At 38.3% G+C, this 21,364-nt stretch overlaps 3 protein-coding genes across 4 annotated transcripts in view; all 3 read right to left on the bottom strand.

Annotated features, from left to right (window-relative positions):
- Nucleotides 1-744: 744 nt before the first annotated feature.
- Nucleotides 745-5,471, bottom strand: LOC132849008 (uncharacterized). 2 transcript variants are annotated; one of them, XM_060875171.1, is made up of 5 exons: nucleotides 5,372-5,471; nucleotides 4,443-4,537; nucleotides 3,114-3,530; nucleotides 2,156-2,245; nucleotides 745-884 (listed from the first exon to the last, which is right to left on the bottom strand). In XM_060875171.1, exons 2-5 carry the CDS (start codon nucleotides 4,503-4,505, stop codon nucleotides 801-803), a joined length of 654 nt encoding a protein of 217 aa, XP_060731154.1. In that variant the 5' UTR covers nucleotides 4,506-4,537; nucleotides 5,372-5,471; the 3' UTR covers nucleotides 745-800. The 2 variants fall into 2 exon arrangements, with proteins under 2 accessions (XP_060731154.1, XP_060731155.1); XM_060875172.1 differs by lacking the exon at nucleotides 5,372-5,471 and adding an exon at nucleotides 5,072-5,198 and having other exon boundaries at nucleotides 3,096-3,478.
- Nucleotides 5,472-7,681: 2,210 nt separating this feature from the next.
- On the bottom strand, nucleotides 7,682-8,938 carry LOC132848025 (golgin subfamily A member 6-like protein 25). The gene has a single exon (XM_060873536.1). The coding sequence runs from the start codon at nucleotides 8,882-8,884 to the stop codon at nucleotides 7,682-7,684; it is 1,203 nt and encodes a 400-aa protein (XP_060729519.1). The 5' UTR covers nucleotides 8,885-8,938.
- A 1,772-nt stretch (nucleotides 8,939-10,710) lies between these two features.
- adcy1b (adenylate cyclase 1b) overlaps nucleotides 10,711-21,364 on the bottom strand; it is a 78,030-nt gene continuing 67,376 nt past the window's right edge. Inside the window, exons 14-20 of the mRNA XM_060875166.1 lie at nucleotides 19,300-19,432; nucleotides 16,987-17,103; nucleotides 16,217-16,363; nucleotides 16,017-16,115; nucleotides 15,267-15,381; nucleotides 15,046-15,170; nucleotides 10,711-14,271 (exon numbers count right to left, since the gene is read on the bottom strand). Of these exons, the coding sequence (XP_060731149.1) occupies nucleotides 13,984-14,271; nucleotides 15,046-15,170; nucleotides 15,267-15,381; nucleotides 16,017-16,115; nucleotides 16,217-16,363; nucleotides 16,987-17,103; nucleotides 19,300-19,432 (1,024 nt within the window). The 3' untranslated portion in view covers nucleotides 10,711-13,983. The remainder of the gene's footprint in view (nucleotides 14,272-15,045; nucleotides 15,171-15,266; nucleotides 15,382-16,016; nucleotides 16,116-16,216; nucleotides 16,364-16,986; nucleotides 17,104-19,299; nucleotides 19,433-21,364) is intronic.

The following is a 21,364-nucleotide window of genomic DNA, read 5'->3' as shown; positions in this document are numbered from 1 at the left end:
ACAGTAATTCAAAAGTAATTGAAAATTTTCCACCCGAGTTTCTTTACTCTTAAACGCTTACGTATTTCACCTCCATCAGATGCTGGACGTTCTCTTCTTCACAAAAACAAATTTATCAGCGTGTTGAGTAACAGGACGGATTCTTCAGTTGTTCGCCCTCGAGGACATGTTTGTCTGTGGGGTAATTACGAGCTTCCTGGTGTAGTATTAATCTCACCTATCTTCTACAAACTCTTGAACAGTGTTGTGTCAGTTACAGTAATAAGCTGCTGCGCAAACACACTGATAGACTTTACTGAGCTAAAGAGACTATTAAAGTCCAGACTATTAAAGAAAAAAAAATCCTAGCTTTAAGATTTATTTGCGAATCAATTTATTTATGATCATTTATATTTCTTTTATACTGATGCTGAGTGAATGATTAACACGACGACCCCTGTGTCACAGGCCCGGGGGTTGTGCAAGAAGGAAGAAACACAGTCGGTCAGGGTTGTTGTGGAAAAACAAGAAGAAATCATGCTTTTCTCTTAGGCTTGTGCAAGTCCAGTGGGATAGAACCGGTCAGTGCTAGAGGCTGGTTTTTTTTTATTATCTAAGTTTCTCTTCTGTAGCAGAAAAAAATGAGTCATTTCTCAGAATAGCCATAGACAAAGATGTTAACTGCTTCACAATTTTTTATTATGATTTACATATCATTTTATTGTATTGTGTTAAAGAAAAGGAAAAAAAATAGGATTGACTGCATCCTCACTCCTTACTTCACCTGCAGCCTGTAATACTGTGAGAATATTTTTTATTTTTTACTCCACGGTCAGCTTGTGCTTGGTGGCTTCTTCAATATCAAGCATCAGATCGATGACCCACTGAGGAGCAGGAAGGTTGTCCTGTATGAACACACACACACACACACACACACACATATTAATCGGATTAGCTCATGGTGAACTCTTTTCTGGATTCGCCTTCAACATGCCAGGAGGCATGAAGAATAATACGATAAATAAATGGAGTTCAGTGTTGAAATTCATTGATACATGTGTGTCAAGCCTTGACCCAGTTGATCACGGCCCATTTCCCAGTGCCAAGTGAAAGCAACATGGATCAATAAAAGCCATGTTTGTTTAAACAAGCGTTGTGTAATCAGTCCTGTTTTCTTTATTGACTAAGAGTTTGACTTGATCCTGTGTTTATCCGTGAATTAAAAATCTCATGCATTGTGGAATAATGGTTGGAAGTTAGTGCTAGACCACTTAATACAGTGTTATTCTATAAATAATACCATCTGAGTTAGGGGGGTGGGGTTGGGGGTAAACTTCCTGTGAATATAATCTCATCAACTGAGCAATTGAGGGTTAAGGGCCATGCTCAGGGGCCCAGCAGCGGCAGCTTTTTGAACCTGGGATTCAAACTCACAACCCTCTGATCTGTAGTCCAACACCTTAATCAAGCTACCACATCCCCAATCAAGTGATGAGTTGGCAGTATATACTATTCCTTGCACCCCAAGATCCTCTCTCATCTCACTCATTTTCTACCGCTTATCTGAACTACCTCGGGTCACGGGGAGCCTGTGCCTATCTCAGGCGTCATCGGGCATCAAGGCAGGATACACCCTGGACGGAGTGCCAACCCATCGCAGGGCACACACACACTCTCATTCACTCACACAATCACACACTACGGACAATTTTCCAGAGATGCCAATCAACCTACCATGCATGTCTTTGGACCAGGGGAGGAAACCGGAGTACCCGGAGGAAAACCCCAAGGCACGGGGAGAACATGCAAACTCCACACACACACAAGGCGGAGGCGGGAATCAAACCCCCAACCCTGGAGGTGTGAGGCGAACGTGCTAACCACTAAGACACCGTGCCCCCCCAAGATCCTGTGTAGGATAAATGCTACAAAAAATGGATGGATGGATGGATGGATGGATGGATGAATGGAATTGTTGGCAAACTGCTGTGGTATCAAAAAGAGTACACTCATCAGGAGATGCCTTGAAAATAATCCACTTAAGTGGTGGTAACAGTGACCACATTGACTTAACAAAAACCAAGTGAGCATAAAAACTTAATTTAAAAAAAAAATGCTATAGAAGTATAAAACTGTAAAAGTCAGACAAGTTGTCTGGGTTTGTAAGATCACTCACATGCTCAGGAGTCGGGTGTGTACGTTGTCTGCGTCTCTGTCTCGATGATGTAGATGGCTCTTTTTCACCGGTCCTCTTCGCCGAAGTTATCTTTTATGTGAAATGTAAATAATATGCTAGCTTAGGTCACACTGCTGATCCATCAAAGGAAATGGACCAACTAATACTTGGGCATAGTTTGGTTCTCAGTACAGCAGTGATGCTATCATGGGGGTGGTGTTGTCGGGACTGAAATACCTCAATAATCACAAGTATTATGAAGAAGCAGTCCACTGAAGGAACAAAAATGCTTTATAGCCAAAGATTTGTGGACATTTGACCATCTCCAAACTCTTCCACAAAGTTGTAGGCACTAAATAAGGTCTAGAAAAGACTTCCCTATCTTACTCTAGGTACACCATATGGCCGAACAGTAGAGGCTGATTGTGTATATAATTAAGGGCACAAATGTCAGTTAGGACCAAACAAAAGATATGGATCTGGGAAGAACATTTGTGCTTTGAAACATTTTTTCCCCTACAATAACAATTGAAAGCAAAGTTATGAGTTGAAACCTAAAATAATTTCATCTATACCATTGGATAACACCATGTAGAAGAGGAGGTGTGGTCAAACTCTAGTTTGCAAATGGGGGGCGAAGCCAGGAGAAACAAGCGGTGAGGATTTGCCCCAGTAAGGGCAATTACAAATATTTGTGTTGCTATTAATTGACCTTACCAATTTTTTGGCATGTGTGAACATTCTGCTCATCATCACAACAACCACCAGCTTTAGATTTTTAAAAAAAAATGAAAGCTTTCCTTTACTGTCCACTATACATTTTTGTCTACGTACTTCCCCAAACACTGAAAACATCAACAACGTTTCATGAATTTCTCAATAGCAATGGAAGGTTTTCCAGTTTAATTGCTCAGAACCAGTGTGAATCACAAATACAAACCAGTAAACAGAAGCATACCGTTTGTCCATCTCTATTCCCCACTCTTCTGGGTCCTGCAGAAGTATCTCTCAAAACGTCATGTGGTGCTGAGGAGGTCCTTCTCTGAGAACTTCCTGGTACTGATGAACTCGTTCCTTTAGAGCTCTGTGGTGTTGAAGTTTTCCTTCTGTTAGGGCTTCCGAATGCTGAAGAGCTTCCTCTCTTAGACCTTGTCTGTGGTGAAGAGCTACTTCTCCTTGAGTTTCTTGCTGTTGATGGGCTCAGTCTCTTATTCAGTTCATTACTTGGTCTTCTCAGTCTCTTCGAGATTGTAACTTTCTCAGAGTAAGCCATGTCGGCTTTGTACGCCTCCGAGTCAGTTTCATGTCTCGACGTTCTAATGCCTAATGAACCACAGCGACGTTCAATTCTACATCCATTTAATAAGAACTTCAGCTGTATGGAGGACGAATAGGGCCAAATTACAAAAACAATTAATATCTTTCAATACACCTTTTTAATAAATAAATAAATAAATAAATAAACAAACAAACAAACCAATCCATGTGTTTAATCTTATACATGTACAAATTCATGATTTAATCAGGAATTTGTTGATAAATATATTGGTGGATGTATTAAATTATTTCTAAGTGGATCCTTGTTCTGATTGGACTGTAGCTGGGAGCACTGTGATCGGACACTTTAAACTCCTTCGGAGTAGCTAACAAACCAGCTTGACTGTCTGTAGCCTGGTAATTTATAACCACACTCATGCTAAATGTCATACTCCAGGACAGCTAAACAACTTGTTCTAACTTTTACTGACCTGCTGCAAGTCACACTCAATCCTAACCAAGATAAAACAATTCATCAAGTTGAATGAATGAATTGAACGGTAGCTTGCAGCGACATGATGGGGCATAAACCTTAAAATTTCTTCCTATTCATATTCATTGAAAGAAACCTTGAGAAGAACCAGATTGAAAAAGGAACCTCATCCTTATCTGATGCCTGAAAGTGTGATTATAAATCACTTCCCTTATAATCAAGTGCAACTGTGTAAGTTGAGCTTTCGAGCAGCTCATCAACATGTGCATCAGATTGACTTCTGAAATCAGAATGGATTCTAATCAGAACTTTAAAAATGGAGGCCTGCTGTCTGATCTCATCCAACAGAAAACCCACCTCACCATCAGCTGTACATCTTCCAATAATAATTACATCTTAAAATAAATCTTTGATTGACTGAAATAACTGATTAAGTAGAATTGTATCTTGCTATAACAAAATTTTCCTCCTGCATACAGCTCAAGCATCGTGTCAAACGAATTAATAAAGGCAAGAATAAACGAGCGATAAACTAACCATGTAGCAAAGGTTCATCTGCCTCCATCCGGCCTCCTCCATCAGATTCCTCAGGTTCTTCATCTTCCTCAATGGTGTGCAGGAAGTACATGTTCCTGGAGAAGAAGAAAAAAGGTTCAGGGTGAAGGTTAAAGGTGATGAAGTCAGGATGCTCTGGATTACTGATCAAGCAATGCGATCAGGACAAAAGTAATGGTACCCTGCCTTCACCCACACAGTGATTTTTTTGCCACACGTCTCTAGTCGCAGTACAATAAAGTCACCATGCCTTAAGCCAAATTCACAGAAAATCTGGGTTAAATTTAAATATTCTAATCATATACAGCAATCTCAAATATTGCTGAGTTTTTGGTCAAATTTGTGTTCATTTCTAATAAAAATAATAATCATTGTAAAACTGAATTAAATGAACATTATTATTAAATATTGATACACAATATTGAAACACACACAGAGTCTCCATATAATATTTTAATGCAAACGATCAGCTTTGTATTGACATGGTACAGTATAAAAATTCTCATTAGCTTAAATTAAAGTCATGTTTAAATAAAAGACAAAACAAGTACAAAAGTCACTGTAGAGTGTTTTGATTGTGGTGGAGATCCTGGACAGTGTGACCTCAGTACCTCAGCTCGTACGATTGCGTCAACTGGAAACTCTACTGTCGCAGGCCGCTGTTTTTTTCCCCCCTTCAATGCATCTGTATTACTCAACAATTGATAGCTGTATGTAACCTCAGTAAGCTGAGCAGTTGCTCAAACAAGAAAACACACACATGGTTCTCGAAAACATCCCTGGTGACCTTCCTATTGATGTAAATATTTACAAGAGGCTCACTCAGGAATGCTCGCGGTGAACTATGCACGTAAACAATAGATCACAACCGAATTGTTGCCAAACGCATAACAAACACAGTGTCGGCTTACCTCAGGACTCTACTGTACAGCGTCCCAGATATCACGGCTCCACAATGCAGTTTCTAATATAACTTGGAGTAACTGGATGGTTGAGTAGATTAAAGTCACCTGGCATGAAAATCAAAGCTGGCAGCTGTTATGACAAACCCTCGTTAACTTTCTGCCTCCGCAACACAAGAAAATAAGCCAAACTATGCAGATCTCAGAAGCTGCTTACCTTAAATCTTACCTTATTCTTTTAACTCTTTTAACCAAACAACCAAAATAATGGATTTTCACTTGTTTTTTTTACCTTGTCCATGTTGATCATTGAATGTCTTTGTCATGTCTCACTCCACAGTGGTGTTAATATGAAGCTCATATGAAAGTAGACACAATTTGTAGTGTTTATAAGTATTTCTGGTTTTCCTTAGAATGCTAGGAATGACATATTCAAAGAAAAATTCCAAATAACAAACAAAAACACAGTTTTATTTCACATAAATGTTTGTATCCTTGAAGTAAATTATATCAAACTCATTTCTGCTCTCTGAGATGCTACAAGTGTTTGTTTATAAGCTATTTGACCTTCAACCATTCAAATTCTGTGTAATTCGTCCTGACTCATTTTAGATCAGACTTTTGTTTCTACTGTTTAAAAACTGATTGATACTATCATTTGTTTTTATTGATTTATCCCCCAGGAATAAAAGAGTTAACCAGTATCGAAAAATAAGTAGTTAAATAGTTCGTATGTGACTTAATCGATAAATCTGTTTAACCCTAGTTCATAAATGCAAATCTTTTATTTTTTTTTAATAATATAATAGAATATGAACTTAACATCTTGTTCCTCTTACTGGTTTCCACTCTACCCAGTAACGTCACATCACCCGGTTTATATTTATATATTTCTGATTAAGATTTTTAATATTGTTCTCTTTATAATTCTGACAAAGCAGCAATACGTTACACCAACGTTTAATGTTAATTCTAGCAAGCCACGGTTTGAAATGCTAAAAAATAATACTATTAAAAACTGTAAGTTCAATGAAATATTCAAATAAACTTTAAAGTTTTAGCTTTTGCTCTTTTAAATCAGTAAACTCAGACCTATCTTGGTGTGAAAACAATGTCGGGGCCTTTTATATGGAAAAGAGTACTGTGGTGTAGTTTGAAGTTGTGTATAGTAGTGTAGAGATGTTTTGGGACACAATAAATGAAATAAGAAAACACAGCCCAATAAATAATATGCTAGCTTAGGTCCCACTTTAGATCTCTGAATGAGTGAATGATGTGGTGTTTCCTGTGTATTATTCATTGATTAACAAATAAATAAATAAACTAGCCATGAAATACTCTGTAACGCTCTCTAACACGAGGGATATCAAGCTAGCTAGCGTCAGGTTATCAAAGCTATATTATATTGGATGTGTGCATGTTTGCTAACAAGCTAGCTAGCATCAGGATAAAAACTTATTCAGTGTAAACCAGTAGCTTCGTTTGCTAACAAGCTAGCTAGCATCAGGATAAAAACTTATTCAGTGTAAACCAGTAGCTTCACTTGCTAACAAGCTAGCTAGCATCAGGATAAAAAAATTACACAGTGTAAACCAGTAGCTTCACTTGCTAACAAGGTAGTTAGCATCAGGATCAAAACTTATGAAGTGTAAACCAGTAGCTTCGCTTGCTAACAAGCTAGCTAGCATCAGGATAAAAAATGACAGTCTAAACCAGTAGCTTCACTTGCTAACAAGGTAGTTAGCATCAGGATAAAAAATTATGCAGTGTAAACCAGTAGCTACGCTTGCTAACAAGCTAGCTAGCATCAGGATACATATTATATCACATAAACCAATAGTTACATTGGCTAACAATTTAGTTTAACTCGAGTATTATCATTGAAATGTTTTTAATTATAGCAATTTAATGGCAAAGTTTAAAAAGTTTCAATAAACTATCAGTCTATCCTATATATTATTATTCCGAAATCTGATTTATTATTAGATGTTTTAAATTGTTTGTCTGGACTTTAATTAAAGCTGCTTCTCCTGAAGTAACATCCATCTCGTCCTCATGAAAAGGACCTTAATAATAATTAATTAATTATTGATTAAATAATTGTTGATTTTACAGATCTTTTTTTCAATTCCATATAACACGAGAGTGACCTGAATAATCAGTTCTTTCAAAATAACAAATAATTCTCACCCCAACCCTTTACCTGAACCCCAACTCTGTATAATGTCCAAAAAAATAACACAAGAAATGTCAAGAGTTTTATTAAAGCTTTTTACAAATGGAAAAATCTGCTTTAAACCTGTGCATTTCTTCCTCTCGCTAAAACCACATAGGACCGTACGCAGTTCTCATGTAACGTCTCTCTTTCAGATATGTCTTTTTCTCTTCATCCCAGGCTTTTTTCTCTTTCGTTCTGTTCTCTCTCTCTTTCTGCCAGTTCTGCTTAATATACTCCCAGCACTCTTTCTCTTTCTCCCAGCACTCTTTTTCTTTCTTCCATCTCTCTTTCTCTTCCTCCATCTGCTTTCTGTCTATCTCCCATCTTTCTGATGCCTCCTCCCATAACATTCTCTGCTTCATCCAGATCTCTCTCTCTTTCATTCGGTCCATTTTGTCTTTCTCTAAGACCTGTATCGTCGACTCGGCTATCATTTCTCGTTCCACAAAGAGTGTGATGTTATCCTGGAGCTCACAGATGTGTTGCAGAAGTGCAGCGTTCCTCTCCTCCAGCTCTCGCACCTTCAGGATGAGTTGCTCCTCATTCTCTTCTGCCTTCGTGTTGTCTTTCTCCTCCATCTCTCCAGTCTGCTTTTCTGAGTCCATCATAGCATCAGACAGACCTTCTTCTATCTGAGACTGGTTTTGCTCCAGATTCTTTATCTTTGTCAGTAATCCCTCTGTCTGTACCAGGTGAACCATTTCTCTCTCCTCCAGCTCTTTCTTTAATCCTCTAAATTCTCTCTGCATGTTTTCTTGCAGATTATTCAGCTCCATCTTTCCGAGCTCATTCTGTCTCTGGTTTTCCTTCTCAAGCTCTTGTATCCTCTCGTCCTCCAGCTCGGCCTCCTCTCTGTCCTGCTGCTCTCTGTTTACATAAAACATGGTTTCCACGTCCCCCAACTTCAGAGTAACTACCTTATTCTTGTCGTCTGTTCTATCTCTCGCTTTTGTGTCTTTCTCTTTATTTCTTTGAGCCTGAGCTTCTTTCAGATTCTTTAGCGTCCTCATCAAATCCTCCAAGAGCGTCTGATTAGCTCGATCTCTCTCCATCTGTTCCTGCTTAAAATCTGCGAGAGCTCTCTGCATTTCTTCACGCAGATTATTTCTCTGCTCTGCCTTTCTGATCTCTTCCATTCTCTCTCTATACTCCTCAAGCTCTCTTAACTTTTTAGCCATCTCTTCCTTTTCCTCCTGCATTGTATTCAGCATGCTGTCTTTCTCCAGAAGCTCCTGACTGATGCAGGAGGCCACTGGCTCTGATTGCTCTGTCTCCAGTTCAGGGTTTTTGTCCAAATCAGCCATTTCTACACTGGAATAAAAATTCAGGATGAATAAACAATACAAACTGTGAAGATCTCTGATGAAGTTTAGTCTAAAACCTTGTTGTGCTTCACCGTCGTGTATAAGGAGTTCTGTGGAAGTTCTGTCCATGTGACGTCATCGTTCATCATCATTAGAATTAGTAGTTCCAAAGAACCAGAGGAGCTGCAGCTTCGGGCCTCAGCCGCTAGGGGCGCTCACAGACTTGTGGCTATTTAGGTTTTTAATCTGTCTCATGAAGCTGTTCGTCTGAAACACACGAAACTTTAAAGAAAACACAGCACAGGTTTAAAGGATGCTTTCGGACATCAGATTGTTTAATTCTGTCACCATAATACGGGGTTTATTCATTAGACCTCAGACGGATCTGGTGTGTTGTTTAATAAAAGTTATTCATGATATAAACTGTTCTTTTTAGATCTCTGAATGAAGCTAGTTAGCATCAGGCTAAATATTATATTTATGTAAACCAGTAGCCGCGTTGCTAACAAGCTAGTTAGCATCAGGCTAAATATTATATTTATGTAAACCAGTAGCCGCGTTGCTAACAAGCTAGTTAGCATCAGGCTAAATATTATGTTTATGTAAACCAGTAGCCGCGTTGCTAACAAGCTAGTTAGCATCATGATAGATATTATGTTTATGTAAACCTGTAGTCGCGATGCTAACAAGCTAGTTAGCATCAGGCTAAATATTGTTCATGTAAACCAGTAGCCGCGTTGCTAACAAGCTAGTTAGCATCAGGCTAAATATTGTTCATGTAAACCAGTAGCCGCGACGCTAACAAGCTAGTTAGCGTTTAGCTAACTATTAGCATGTATACTTGTTTGTAAGTGTGTCCTAAATATGATTTATTATTAGATGTTGTGAAGTGATGTGATGTTTGTTTGGACCTTTTTATTATTATTATTATTATTATTATTATTATTAAAGTTTCTTTTCCTGAATTCACATCTGCCTCGTCTTCGCTTTCATGAGAAGGCCACGCATTTAAATTGAGATAATGCGAAATTTGAAATGTTAATTTTGTATATCTATGTTCACTTGGTCACATTAAATATGATTAATGTGCTTTAAATTAAAGCTGTCGATGTTAACAAGACAGAGTTAGCACAAGAAAGTGTGCTAACCGTGCTGACTAATGCTAATGTTAAATGGATCGTAATATATATATATTGTATAATATATATATATATATATATATATATATATATATATATATATATAATATATATATATATATATATATATATATATATATATATATATATATATATATAATATAATATATATATATATATATATATATATATATATATATATATATATTGTATTATTATATATATATATATATATATATATATATATATATATATATATATATTATTATTATATATAAAACAATTAGTTGTGCTTAACCACAGCCTGTGACTGTGATTTAAAATTAGCACTTGTATGTAGATCTCAGTAATGTCACAGATCATGAAAATCAGGCCCAAACCTCAGGGTTCAAATCACCAAACCTAATCTAATGTATAAAGTTTATAAAGTAAACAGCTTTTAAAAAAATCCACAGGATCCAGGGACACTTTCAAGTGGTTTTTACATTTTAGACTTCAAACAATGAAAAAATTATGACCTCAGAATTAGAAGAAGAAGAAGAAAAATAAGATATTTGGTTCTTTCCTCATAATAATAATAATAATAATAATAAGAATAATAATCATCATCATCATCATCATAATCATAATGTCCTTAAGCAGCATTGTGAGCACTGAGATTTCACCTTTCAAGACTTTTCATTCCCTTTATCCTTCCTCCTTTTTTCTTCATTTCATTTCACACACTTCTCATCCTGCGCTAAGAAAAATCACAAGCTCCATGGAGAAAGAGTTTTTTTTTTTTACTTCAGTGCTGTATTCATTACAAAATGGTCTACTGCTCAGCTTTGTAGAGAAGATGCTTCACACACCACTGCATTTACAAACATCTGCATATCAAAGAGCATTAGCTTCAAGGCAAAGAGTTCATTCACTAGAGCTTGAAAAATAAGGCAGAAAACATTTTTTTATTGATGCGGTCCAGTCCGGGACGAGATCGAGCAGTCCGTGGCTGGTTCGTTATCGGAAGTCCGTGATCGGTCAAACAAATCGTGCAACATTTGAAAGAAACATCATTACTGATTCAGTATCATGGAATAAACAAGAAAGTGTTCAATATCAGAGTAGCTGTGGTAATTCTTCAGCTCTGTACTCTTCGTTTATGTTTAATTGAATTGAATCTTTCATTAAACCAAAGCTTTAACACACCAAAACAACAAGCGATAACAGAATTGCGTTAAATAATGAATACTATAACAGAACCCTGCTGAATTCTGCCTTCTGTTTGGTCAGGAGGTGTTGATTAGTTGCCTTGAATCGCAGGTTTATATTAATTATATTACGTATGCTGTCATTGGAATAAACATTCAAATAAATCAAATAAAAATAATTTAAAAAAAACCCTTTTTTTATTGATTAATAAAAATAAATAAATAAACAAATAAATAAAAACATAGACAGTGTTGACCCTGTTGATATGCTGAAGTCTCCAGTGTCAGCGATTTGTCAGTATATTGTAGACGATCCTTAACATTATACGTAACTATTTTGTGTTGTATTGTGGTGTATTGGGAATAAAACACGTGATTGCATCATGTCATTGTTGATTCATTTCCTGTAACAGCACCATCCCACGTGTTTGTCATGTATTGAACTTAATGTTAATATTCGACACATTTCTATTTTTTGTTTAAAAACACTTCTGGAACCTCAACTATCAAGTGGTTCTAAAGACAAAAACGAGCTTTGGGAATTTAAGGAATTCAAAAAGAGGACAATGTCTTCTAGATGAAACGTTCAAAATATACGGCATGTTTGTTTACAGAAATGTGTTTTATTGGTGCAAAATGTAATTTAGGTTAAAAAAAAAAAGAAAGAAAGACTTCTCTCCAGGATTGTGCAGAGGTTGTGTGTGTGTGTGTGTGTGTGTGTGTGTGTGTGTGTGTGTGTTTGTGGTGAAAAATGCTTTTTTTTGTGCTTTTTTTTCCTGAAACCTACTTGAATTCACAAGCAGGATTATTTTTATAAAGTCCATGCAGTAAAGACAGGTATGTAAATCTGAATAAATGAACAATTTCTGAACAATTTGCTTGATTTCGTATGAAATTTCTGGGATCGCAAAAGCAATCAATCCTGGAGGGAGTGTGTAGCAGTGTGTAGGAATCTAAATGTGGAAAAAATGTCAAGTGAAGTTGTGAGAAAACAACCAAAAAAATTGTCCAATAATGACATGAATGTGTATAAACCTTTAAAAGATTTTTTCAGTGGTGTTCAGTGTCTGTCTAAATCTACAGAATCTAAACTTTTGCGCCTTGAGGCTCAGGATAGCAGTTTGATTCAATAGGGTTGCCATGGTTGCTGTTTTTCAACCAGAATTCAAATTCTAATATTATCATCTCTCTTTTTATATATATATTTTTTCAGATGGAAATCTTTCAGAGACCTCAAATCTCATAGCAAGTTCGATTCACTTCATAGCAAAAGAGTTGATTCAGTGTCAAATCAGTTTTTAGCTGTTTTCTCCATTTTTAGGCCCTGAAATTTTTGCTAGGTCTGGCAACCTTGACTGCAACTCAAAACCTATGGCATGTTTGATTCACTTCCTGAAAATGAGTCAAAACACTTTGTCACAAGGATTCACTTGGAAATGAGAGAGACCAGAGGCTCGGATGCCTTCTTTCGTTCTTTTGATTGTTTTGTTCCACTTTTCCATTGTTTGGACATTTTTTATGGATTGGAAAATTTGCTGAGACCTGGCAACCCTGACTGTCACCTAAAACCTATGGCATGTTTGAGTCTCTTAATTTAGAAAAGTTGATTCAGTGTCAAATTGATTTCTCGCTAGGGTCCATTCAGAAGTGTAATCAGAACTGAAACCAGACTCTCAGACCCTTTTGTTTGTTTTTTTTGTGCTAAATGTCTTTCTGTTCAAACTGACTAAAGCCTGCAGCTGTGAAAGCTCCCTGTGACTTTATATTGATAAAACATTCGTGAAAGCATGCCTCGAAAAAAAAACCAAGAGCAAAAACCGAGCTCAAATATTCAGAATTTGCTAATCATTGTGTTTCGTTTTTGCTAATAATACTCATTGTGCTAACAACCTCTGAAACCATCGACACGTGACACATGATTAGGAATTCATTATAAACATAACGTCCATAGTTTGTTGTTAGCACGTCTCCTTGTAGTCGCATGTACACGTGTGAAGTCTGTTAACGTCTAATAGAAGTGCCCTGATAAGAAAGTTAAGCAAAATCTCAAGTTAGAAAAGTCGTCAGTGCAGCAAGGCGAGTCGCATAATAACCTGAAAAATACCAAACCAAGTAGAGCAGTTTGGGTGCTGGTCACCCTCCCTGATTAATCAACAGCTACACAAAGATCCGTAAATTTAGCGACACCAAGAAAAAAAAAGCCTATAAAGCTTTATAGAATCGATCAATTGCTTTGAAAACGTCATCTGTGCTATCTCGGTTACATCTCGATCACATGCATGCGCACTCAGCACCACTCAATCTCACTGAACAGCATACAAAAAATACACAAGGTTTTATAGAACATCGAAGTATTTACATCGAATCAGGTAGTCTTGGCGTACAATACAGAAAAAAAAATCAGTCCTGATGTAAATAGTGTAAATAATCGATTTCAAGTTTATTTATTTTGCTTGTGCACAAAAACCACCCGCTAAACAGGGTGTTTGTGTGTGTGTGTGTCTGTGATCCCCAGCCGTGCCTCTGATTGGAAAAAAAGACGAGTGTGCAGATTGCGATGTATTTCAGTCGCCGAAACCCAAGCAGGTTGTCGATCACGTTACAAAGGGAAGACAAAAATTCCAACTTTAAGATTTCCACATTGTAGCTTTGTAAAATCTTCGCGGCTGACTGCCTGGTGTTCTGCCTCGTCTTTGTCCCTGGGCTCAGTACGAAGAAAGATCTTTATTATCTATCTTTCTGACATTCTGTACTGACGCTGACACTCATCTTAAACCTCTCCTTCATCGCCTTCGGTCTCATCCTCACCGTCCTCCTCGTGGACGATATAAGACGCAGGGCGGCCGTGGGCGGAGCTTTGTGCGGATCCGACCCCGACCCTGGCGGCACGGCCTATGGCGTACGTGCTCCTGCGTCTCTCGGGTGCCCTCGGACCTGCGCCTTGAGACCTTCCCTCCAGGAAGTAGGTCACCATTTCACCTTTACCCTTGACACTGATGTTGCCGCGACACACCAAGTCATAGTCGTTCTGTAGAATCCGGTGCACTTCCTCTGTCACCTATAGAGGAGATATGGATAAGGTTATTATATGGAAACGAACTCGGGACATTCTCCAGTGTATCGGTTCTTTTCCAATAACACCATGGTAGAAATGACCAAATATTATAATTATAAAGACAAGAAACTCCAGCTGTTCACATTATAGAGCAGATGCAAAACTACGTTTGCGAGTACTGTGCTATAAACAAACAAATAAAATATATACTTTTAATAATGCCTTGCACTTAAATAAATAAACAAACAAATAAATAAATAAATATAGCTGGTACAATGCTAAAAACAAACAAAATAATATTTGTGCTTTATAAATAAAACAAAAAATGAATAAATAAATATAGGAGTTTTCAATTATTGTTTTTTAGTAATGAATAAATAAATAAATGCCCCCAAAAAAATCTTAATTTGCTATATACAAACTTAAAAATAAAAATTTAAGACAGCTTTGTCCTTTTAATAAAAAAAAAACTAAAACTATAAATAAACAAATAAATAAATATGTTATATGCTGTTTCCTTCACCTGTCATGGCTTAATAAAGTAATAAAGTGATGTTATTAATGGTCGCTATTTTAATTTTCATTGTTACACATAAAAGTAGCTGGAAGTAGCTTAGTAAGATTGGATGTATGAGCTCTTCTCTTCACTATTGTTGCTATAACGTTGAATATTGTGATGTGGATTTAAACCAATCGACACCTTTTGATGAAATCTGAGTCGAGAAATCGAAATGAATGAAAAAAAATGAAGTGATGAAGAAAGAAAGGCACGTGGACCTGGATCTTTCCCGGGACTCCGGTGCTGTCCATACGGCTGGCCACGTTTACAGTGTTGCCCCAGATATCGTACTGAGGCCTGCGAGCCCCGATAACCCCGGCCACCACTGGACCTACGTTAATACCTATGAGGGATAAAAACACATAAATACCCTGACAGGAATCTTCCATCTACCAATCTTCCAGCACATGAGTCTTCCACGTGCATGGCTACAGCTTACCCACTCTCAGGATAAAGTCATTGTAAGACTGGTAGTTGATCTCATCGAGGACGTCGAACATTTCGATGGCGAAGTCGGCGATTGTGCTCAGGTGAGTTGAAATGGACTTTTTTACCTGGAACATGACAGTAAAGACTTTAATTAGTACAATATTCCCTAATGTAAAGCATGTCTGCTGTGAAGGTCACTCTGTTCGTTTTCATTGATGATACACAGTACAGGTAGATGGAAAAACTGGAATCAGCCTATAATAAACAAACAAACAAACAAACAAAATAACAAACTAACTTTGCTAGTACCGTGCTATAAACAAACAAATAAATAAACTCTTTTAATAATGCCTTGCACATTAACAAAAACAATAAATAAATAAATAAATAAATAAATAAATAAATAAATAAATAAATAAATGTTTTAAAAAAAATAACTCTATCTAATTATGCCTCGAGTTAAATAAAACAATAAATATAGAATTTTAGAAATATTGTTTTTACTAATAAATAAACAAACATATAAATAAATAATAATAATAATAATAATAATAATAATAATAATAATAATAATAATAATAATAAAGAAGCTAAATAACTATAGCCTTATTTAAAGCATATCTGTTTGCAGGACCAGCTGATTTCAAGAAGATTCACTTCCAATCAAGAGAAAAGAAACTGTTCAAATGATTGATCCTGAGGCTGCCAGAGAACCAGGACAGGGTTTGTTACTAGTAAAAGGACACAGAAGAGCGTTCACCTTGCTGCCTGTAGTGGGAACTAAACCCACCGCTGCCATGTACGTGCTGCCGATAGTTTTGATCTTCTCAATGTCTTTGTAGCATTCCTTGTCCATAAGCTGGGAAATTAACAGAACACAGTCTACATTAAGACCTCACCCAGTGCAGGACCAGTTGATTCTGATTGGACGACGGGGAAAAAAACATGACGGAGACTGACCTCGTCGAAATCGGCGATGATCTCGTTGAGGAGACGCAGACACTCCACACCCATGTTGTTTCCATCCAGCTCGATGTAGAAGTCGTTGAAGTTGGGAATGGAGGCGAAGAGCACGCCGACCTGGGAGTAGGACTGGTAATATAGATCCTAGGGATAAACAAACAAACAATAAACAAACTAAAGTAAAGGTATATGCAAAAGTTTTTGCACCCACCATAAAATATACTTAATCTTTTTTTATATATTTTTGAATGTATTTTTTTAAATACAGTAATATATATATATATATATATATATATATATATATATATATATATATATATATATATATATATTAAGGGCTGAATAAATAAATAAATAAATAAATGTAAACAAATTAAACACAAAAACAAATATCTTTTTATTTTTTATATCTCAAAAATATCTTTTAAACAAACATTTTATTTAAAGATACAAATAAATAAATAAGAATATAAACTACAATTTAAGTGATAGAAATAAACAAATAAAACAAATTAATATTGTTAATAATGAATTGTGTTTTAATGTACTAGTAGATAAATATGTAAGTAAATAAATAAATAAATACATAAAATAACTTCCTTACGCTGCTATAATGTTAATGCGCAGTTACTTCATATTTGATTACATTGTGCAAAAGTAAGTTGTGTGTGTGTTAATCCAGTTCTACACACTGTCATTTGTTACAGCTGACATTGTCACATCCCCATGTGGACCATGAGGCTTTATACAGCCTTGTTGCCCCTCACCATGTTCCTGGGGTTGGACATTAAGAAGTGTTGAGCCACATGAACTGGGAGCAGGTTAAACAGAATCCTCCTGTTGTCTAGTTTCACCTTCTCCATCCCGTCCCTCTCCTCCTCAGCCTGGACACACGAAACGTCTTTGTGTCACAAAGCGATCACTCAAATGAAGCTGAACGAACAACTCACACACATCCTGCAGTCACATAGCCACACGAAATTCAACACAAATCCTCAAGATCACAGACAAGTGACGGCGTGAGAGCTGTGACTGGCTAGATAAGAAAGAAACAATAAACAAACAAATGAATATCTGTTTTTACTAGAACACAAATAGACAGACATAACAAAAAAAAAAAGTACTTTAGTAGTGCGAGTACCGTCTATATACAAGCCAACTAACAAAAATAAAACATAATAAATAAATAAATAAATAAATATCACTTTAATAATGCCTTGTGCTTTAAAAACAAAAAAAAAACTACAGAACTAAATAACGATGAATAATCATTTTTTTTTAAATGAATAAAACCACAACAAACTAATAAAGAAATAGATCAGATGAGCACTAGATGTCAGCACAGAGCAAGTGTGTGTGTGTGTGTGATACATTATGAGGGTGAGTGAGGATAAAGTTCAGTGAGGTTGTGTGAGCAGTGTGTCAGGGGCTTTTTGTTTTCTGTGCGTTTGTGTAATAAGGGCCTCAGGGAGGGGTTTAGCCTCTAATTTATTCCATTATGTGCTAGGCAGCATTATCGAACATTCACATCAGCTCCGAAACAGTGACGCAGACCTTTTACACACTGCACTACCACCGCAGGCCATGCAGCGATGATGAGAATTAAAAGTGTTCATTGGGACAGACACCATGTTTTTTTTTCCCCCTCATATGTAACTTTTCCAGAAACGTATAAATGTCCTTCTGGATTCTAGATACATTTTACTCTAGAAGATCTTTTAACTAGTGCATGACACGCTCATGGATTCTGTGATGAAGCTTTCAAAGATCGACCAATCATCTTAAAAAAAAAGATGACCTTTAAAGAAGACCTCGTGTTGTGTTTGAGTGAACCTGGGTGTAATGTAGGTCACCAAATCATGTTGTGTAAATATGAGAAGTGCACACACACATACACACACATGCTCACACAGGAAAAACACACACAAACACACAGAAAATCACACATGCACACACACACACTTGCACATGCATGCAAGTGCACACAGACGTATGCATATATACACACATACACAATCGCACAAGCATGTACACAAATATACAGCGTGCCTGTTTTGGAGGAGTGCCAGCGCTGAGAGAGATAACACACAGCGGTAAGCAAGTTGGCAGTGCACATGCACACACACGTACATGCACACACACATGCATGCACACACATGCACAGCGAGTAGCAACACTAACCGAGCTAACGCACAGCGGTGAGCAAGTTGGCAGTGCATACACACACACGTACATGCACACACATACAGTACACAGGCACATGCATGCACACACACGTGCACAGAGAGTAGCAACACTAACAGAGCTAACACACAGCGGTGAACAAGGTGGCAACACCCACACACATGTACATGCACACACACAGTGCTGTTGTACAATGGTGCATCAAGAAAAAAACCTCAGTGGCCCTGAGCACACTAATAATAAAATAAGAACACTGTGTGTGTGTGTGTGTGTATGTGTGTGTGTGTGTGTGTGTGTTACATTTTGCTTACAGTAATCATACTCTAACTGTCACTGCACTGCTCCCAGATGTCATTCTAACTGCATTTAGACTTCTATACTTAATTACATCATACGCTGTTCAATAATTCTTCATTACTGGTCTGTTTTCATTGTGTTTTCCTTCCTTCCTTCCTTCCTTCATTCCTTCCTTCCTCATTTCCTTCCCTTCCTCTCCTTTCCTTTCCTTTCCTTTCCTTTCCTTTCCTTTCCTTTCCTTTCCTTTCCTTTCCTTTCCTTCCTTCCTTTTCCTTCCATTTTCTTCCTTTCCTTTTCATTCCCTTCCTTCCATCCCTTTCCTTTACTTACTTTTTACTTATGTTCATTCTTTCCTTCCTTCATTTCATTCCACCTTCCATGCCCCTCCTCCCTCCCTTCCTCCCTGCAACACCCCATGTTCTTCCTTTCTTCCTCCCTTCCTCCCTCCTTTACTCTGGGTTCTGTGTGAGGGTTCTATGGGTTCTATGTGTCTGCTGTGGGTTGTGTGTGTGTTCTGTGGATTCTGTGTGAAGGTTATATGTGAGGATTCTCTGGTTTGTATGTCAAGGTTCTGTGGGTTTCTGTGTGAGGGTTCTAACCTGTGTGGCCCAGAGGAAGTCAAGGCGCAGTTTGAGCTCGAGTTGGCGTGAGTGCAGAGCCAGAGCGCTGGAAAACAGCAGCAGGGAGAGGATGGGCTCATACGAGCGAACGTTCAGTGAACCTACACCCGCACTGCAGAGAGAAAAAACACAAGCATCACTTCAGTATTCTGTCCATCCTTTCTTTCTTTCTTTCTTTCTTTCTTTCTTTCTTTCTTTCTTTCTTTCTTTCTTTCTTTCTTTCTTTCTTTCTTTCTTTCTTTCTTTCTTTATTCTCAAGACAATATAATGAGGGTAATATTCTCAGCCCAGGGAAATTAGAGTATAGGAGTACAATGGAGTGTAGAGTATAATGTCTGGAGCCCACAGTCTGGAGTTGTGAAGTGTTGAGTGTAGAGTGTGGAGTCAGGAGTCTGAAGGGTGGAGTCTGTAGTCTATAGTGTGGAGCCTGTAGTGTGGAATGTGTAGTGTGGAATCTGGAGTGTGGAGTCTGGAGTGTGTATTGTGGAGGCTGTAGTCTATAGTGTGGAGTCTGGAGTGTGGAGTCTGGAGTGTGGTGTCTGGAGTCTGTAGTCTTTAGTGTGGAGTCTGGAGTGTGGAGTCTGGAGTGTGGAGTCTGGAGTGCGGAGTCTGGAGTGTGGTGTCTGGAGTGTGGAGTCTGGAGTCTGTAGTCTATAATGTGGAGTCTGGAGTGCAGAGTCTGGAGTGTGGAGTCTGTAGTCTATAGTGTGGAGTCTGGAGTGTGGAGTCTGGAGTCTATAGTGTGGAGTCTGTACTCTATAGTGTTGATTCTGTAGTGTGCAGTCTGGAGTGCGGAGTCTGGAGTGTGGAGTCTGTAGTCTATAGTGCGAAGTCTGTAGTCTATAGTGCGGAGTCTGTAGTCTATAGTGTGGAGTCTGGAGTGCGGAGTCTGGAGTGCGGGGTCTGGAGTGTGGTGTCTGGAGTCTGTAGTGTATAGTGTGGAGTCTGGAGTGCGGAGTCTGGAGTGTGGTGTCTGCAGTCTGTAGTCTATAGTGTGGAGTCTGGAGTGTGGAGTCTGGAGTGCGGAGTCTGGAGTGTGGTGTCTGGAGTCTGTTGTCTATAGTGTGGAGTCTGGAGTGCGGAGTCTGGAGTGTGGTGTCTGGAGTCTGTAGTCTATAGTGTGGAGTCTGGAGTGCGGAGTCTGGAGTGTGGAGACTGGAGTCTGTAGTCTATAGTGTGAAGTCTGTACTCTATAGTGTGAAGTCTGTACTCTATAGTGTGGAATCTGGAGTGTGGAGTCTGGAGTCTGTAGTCTATAGTGTGGAGTCTGTAGTCTATAGTGTGGAATCTGGAGTGTGGAGTCTGGAGTCTATAGTGTGGAGTCTGAAGTGTGGAGTCTGGAGTGTGAGGTCTGGAGTCTGTAGTCTATAGTGTGGAGTCTGTACTCTATAGTGTTGAGTCTGTAGTGTGGAGTCTGGAGTGCGGAGTCTGGAGTGTGGAGTCTGTAGTCTATAGTGTGGAGTCTGGAGTGTGGAGTCTGGAGTGCGGAGTCTGGAGTGTGGTGTCTGGAGTCTGTAGTCTATAGTGTGGAGTCTGGAGTGCGGAGTCTGGAGTGCGGAGTCTGGAGTGCGGAGTCTGTAGTCTATAGTGTGGAGTCTGTAGTCTATAGTGTGGAGTCTGTAGTCTGTAGTGTGGAGTCTGGAGTCTGCAGTCTATAGTGTGGAGTCTGTAGTCTATAGTGTGGAATCTGGAGTGTGGAGTCTGGAGTCTATAGTGCAGAGTCTGGAGTGTGGAGTCTGTAGTCTATAGTGTGGAGTCTGGAGTGTGGAGTCTGGAGTGTGAAGTCTGGAGTCTGTAGTCTATAGTGTGGAGTCTGGAGTGCGGAGTCTGGAGTGTGGAGTCTGGAGTCTGTAGTTTATAGTGTGGAGTCTGGAGTGCGGAGTCTGGAGTGTGGAGTCTGAAGTGTGGTGTCTGGAGTCTGTTGTCTGGATTGTGGAGTCTGGAGTGCGGAGTCTGGAGTGTGGAGTCTGGAGTATGTAGTCTATAGTGTGGAGCCTGGAGTGTGGAGTCTGTTGTCTGGATTGTGGAGTCTGGAGTGTGGAGT

Source organism: Tachysurus vachellii, chromosome 7, assembly GCF_030014155.1.
Source record: "Tachysurus vachellii isolate PV-2020 chromosome 7, HZAU_Pvac_v1, whole genome shotgun sequence".
Taxonomy (NCBI): domain Eukaryota; kingdom Metazoa; phylum Chordata; class Actinopteri; order Siluriformes; family Bagridae; genus Tachysurus; species Tachysurus vachellii.
This window is presented reverse-complemented; position numbering and strand designations above follow the sequence as displayed.

Bases quoted from the DNA above. Each gene is read 5' to 3' on its own strand.
- LOC132849008 (XM_060875171.1), bottom strand. From the start codon at position 4,505: ATGAAGAACCTGAGGAATCTGATGGAGGAGGCCGGATGGAGGCAGATG. The intron at 3,531-4,442 runs GTTAGTTTATCG...TCCTCCATACAG, and splicing joins AGATGAACCTTTGCTACATG to CTGAAGTTCTTATTAAATGG. The intron at 2,246-3,113 runs GTATGCTTCTGT...TTCACATAAAAG, and splicing joins GGAATAGAGATGGACAAACG to ATAACTTCGGCGAAGAGGAC.
- LOC132848025 (XM_060873536.1), bottom strand. From the start codon at position 8,884: ATGGCTGATTTGGACAAAAACCCTGAACTGGAGACAGAGCAATCAGAG.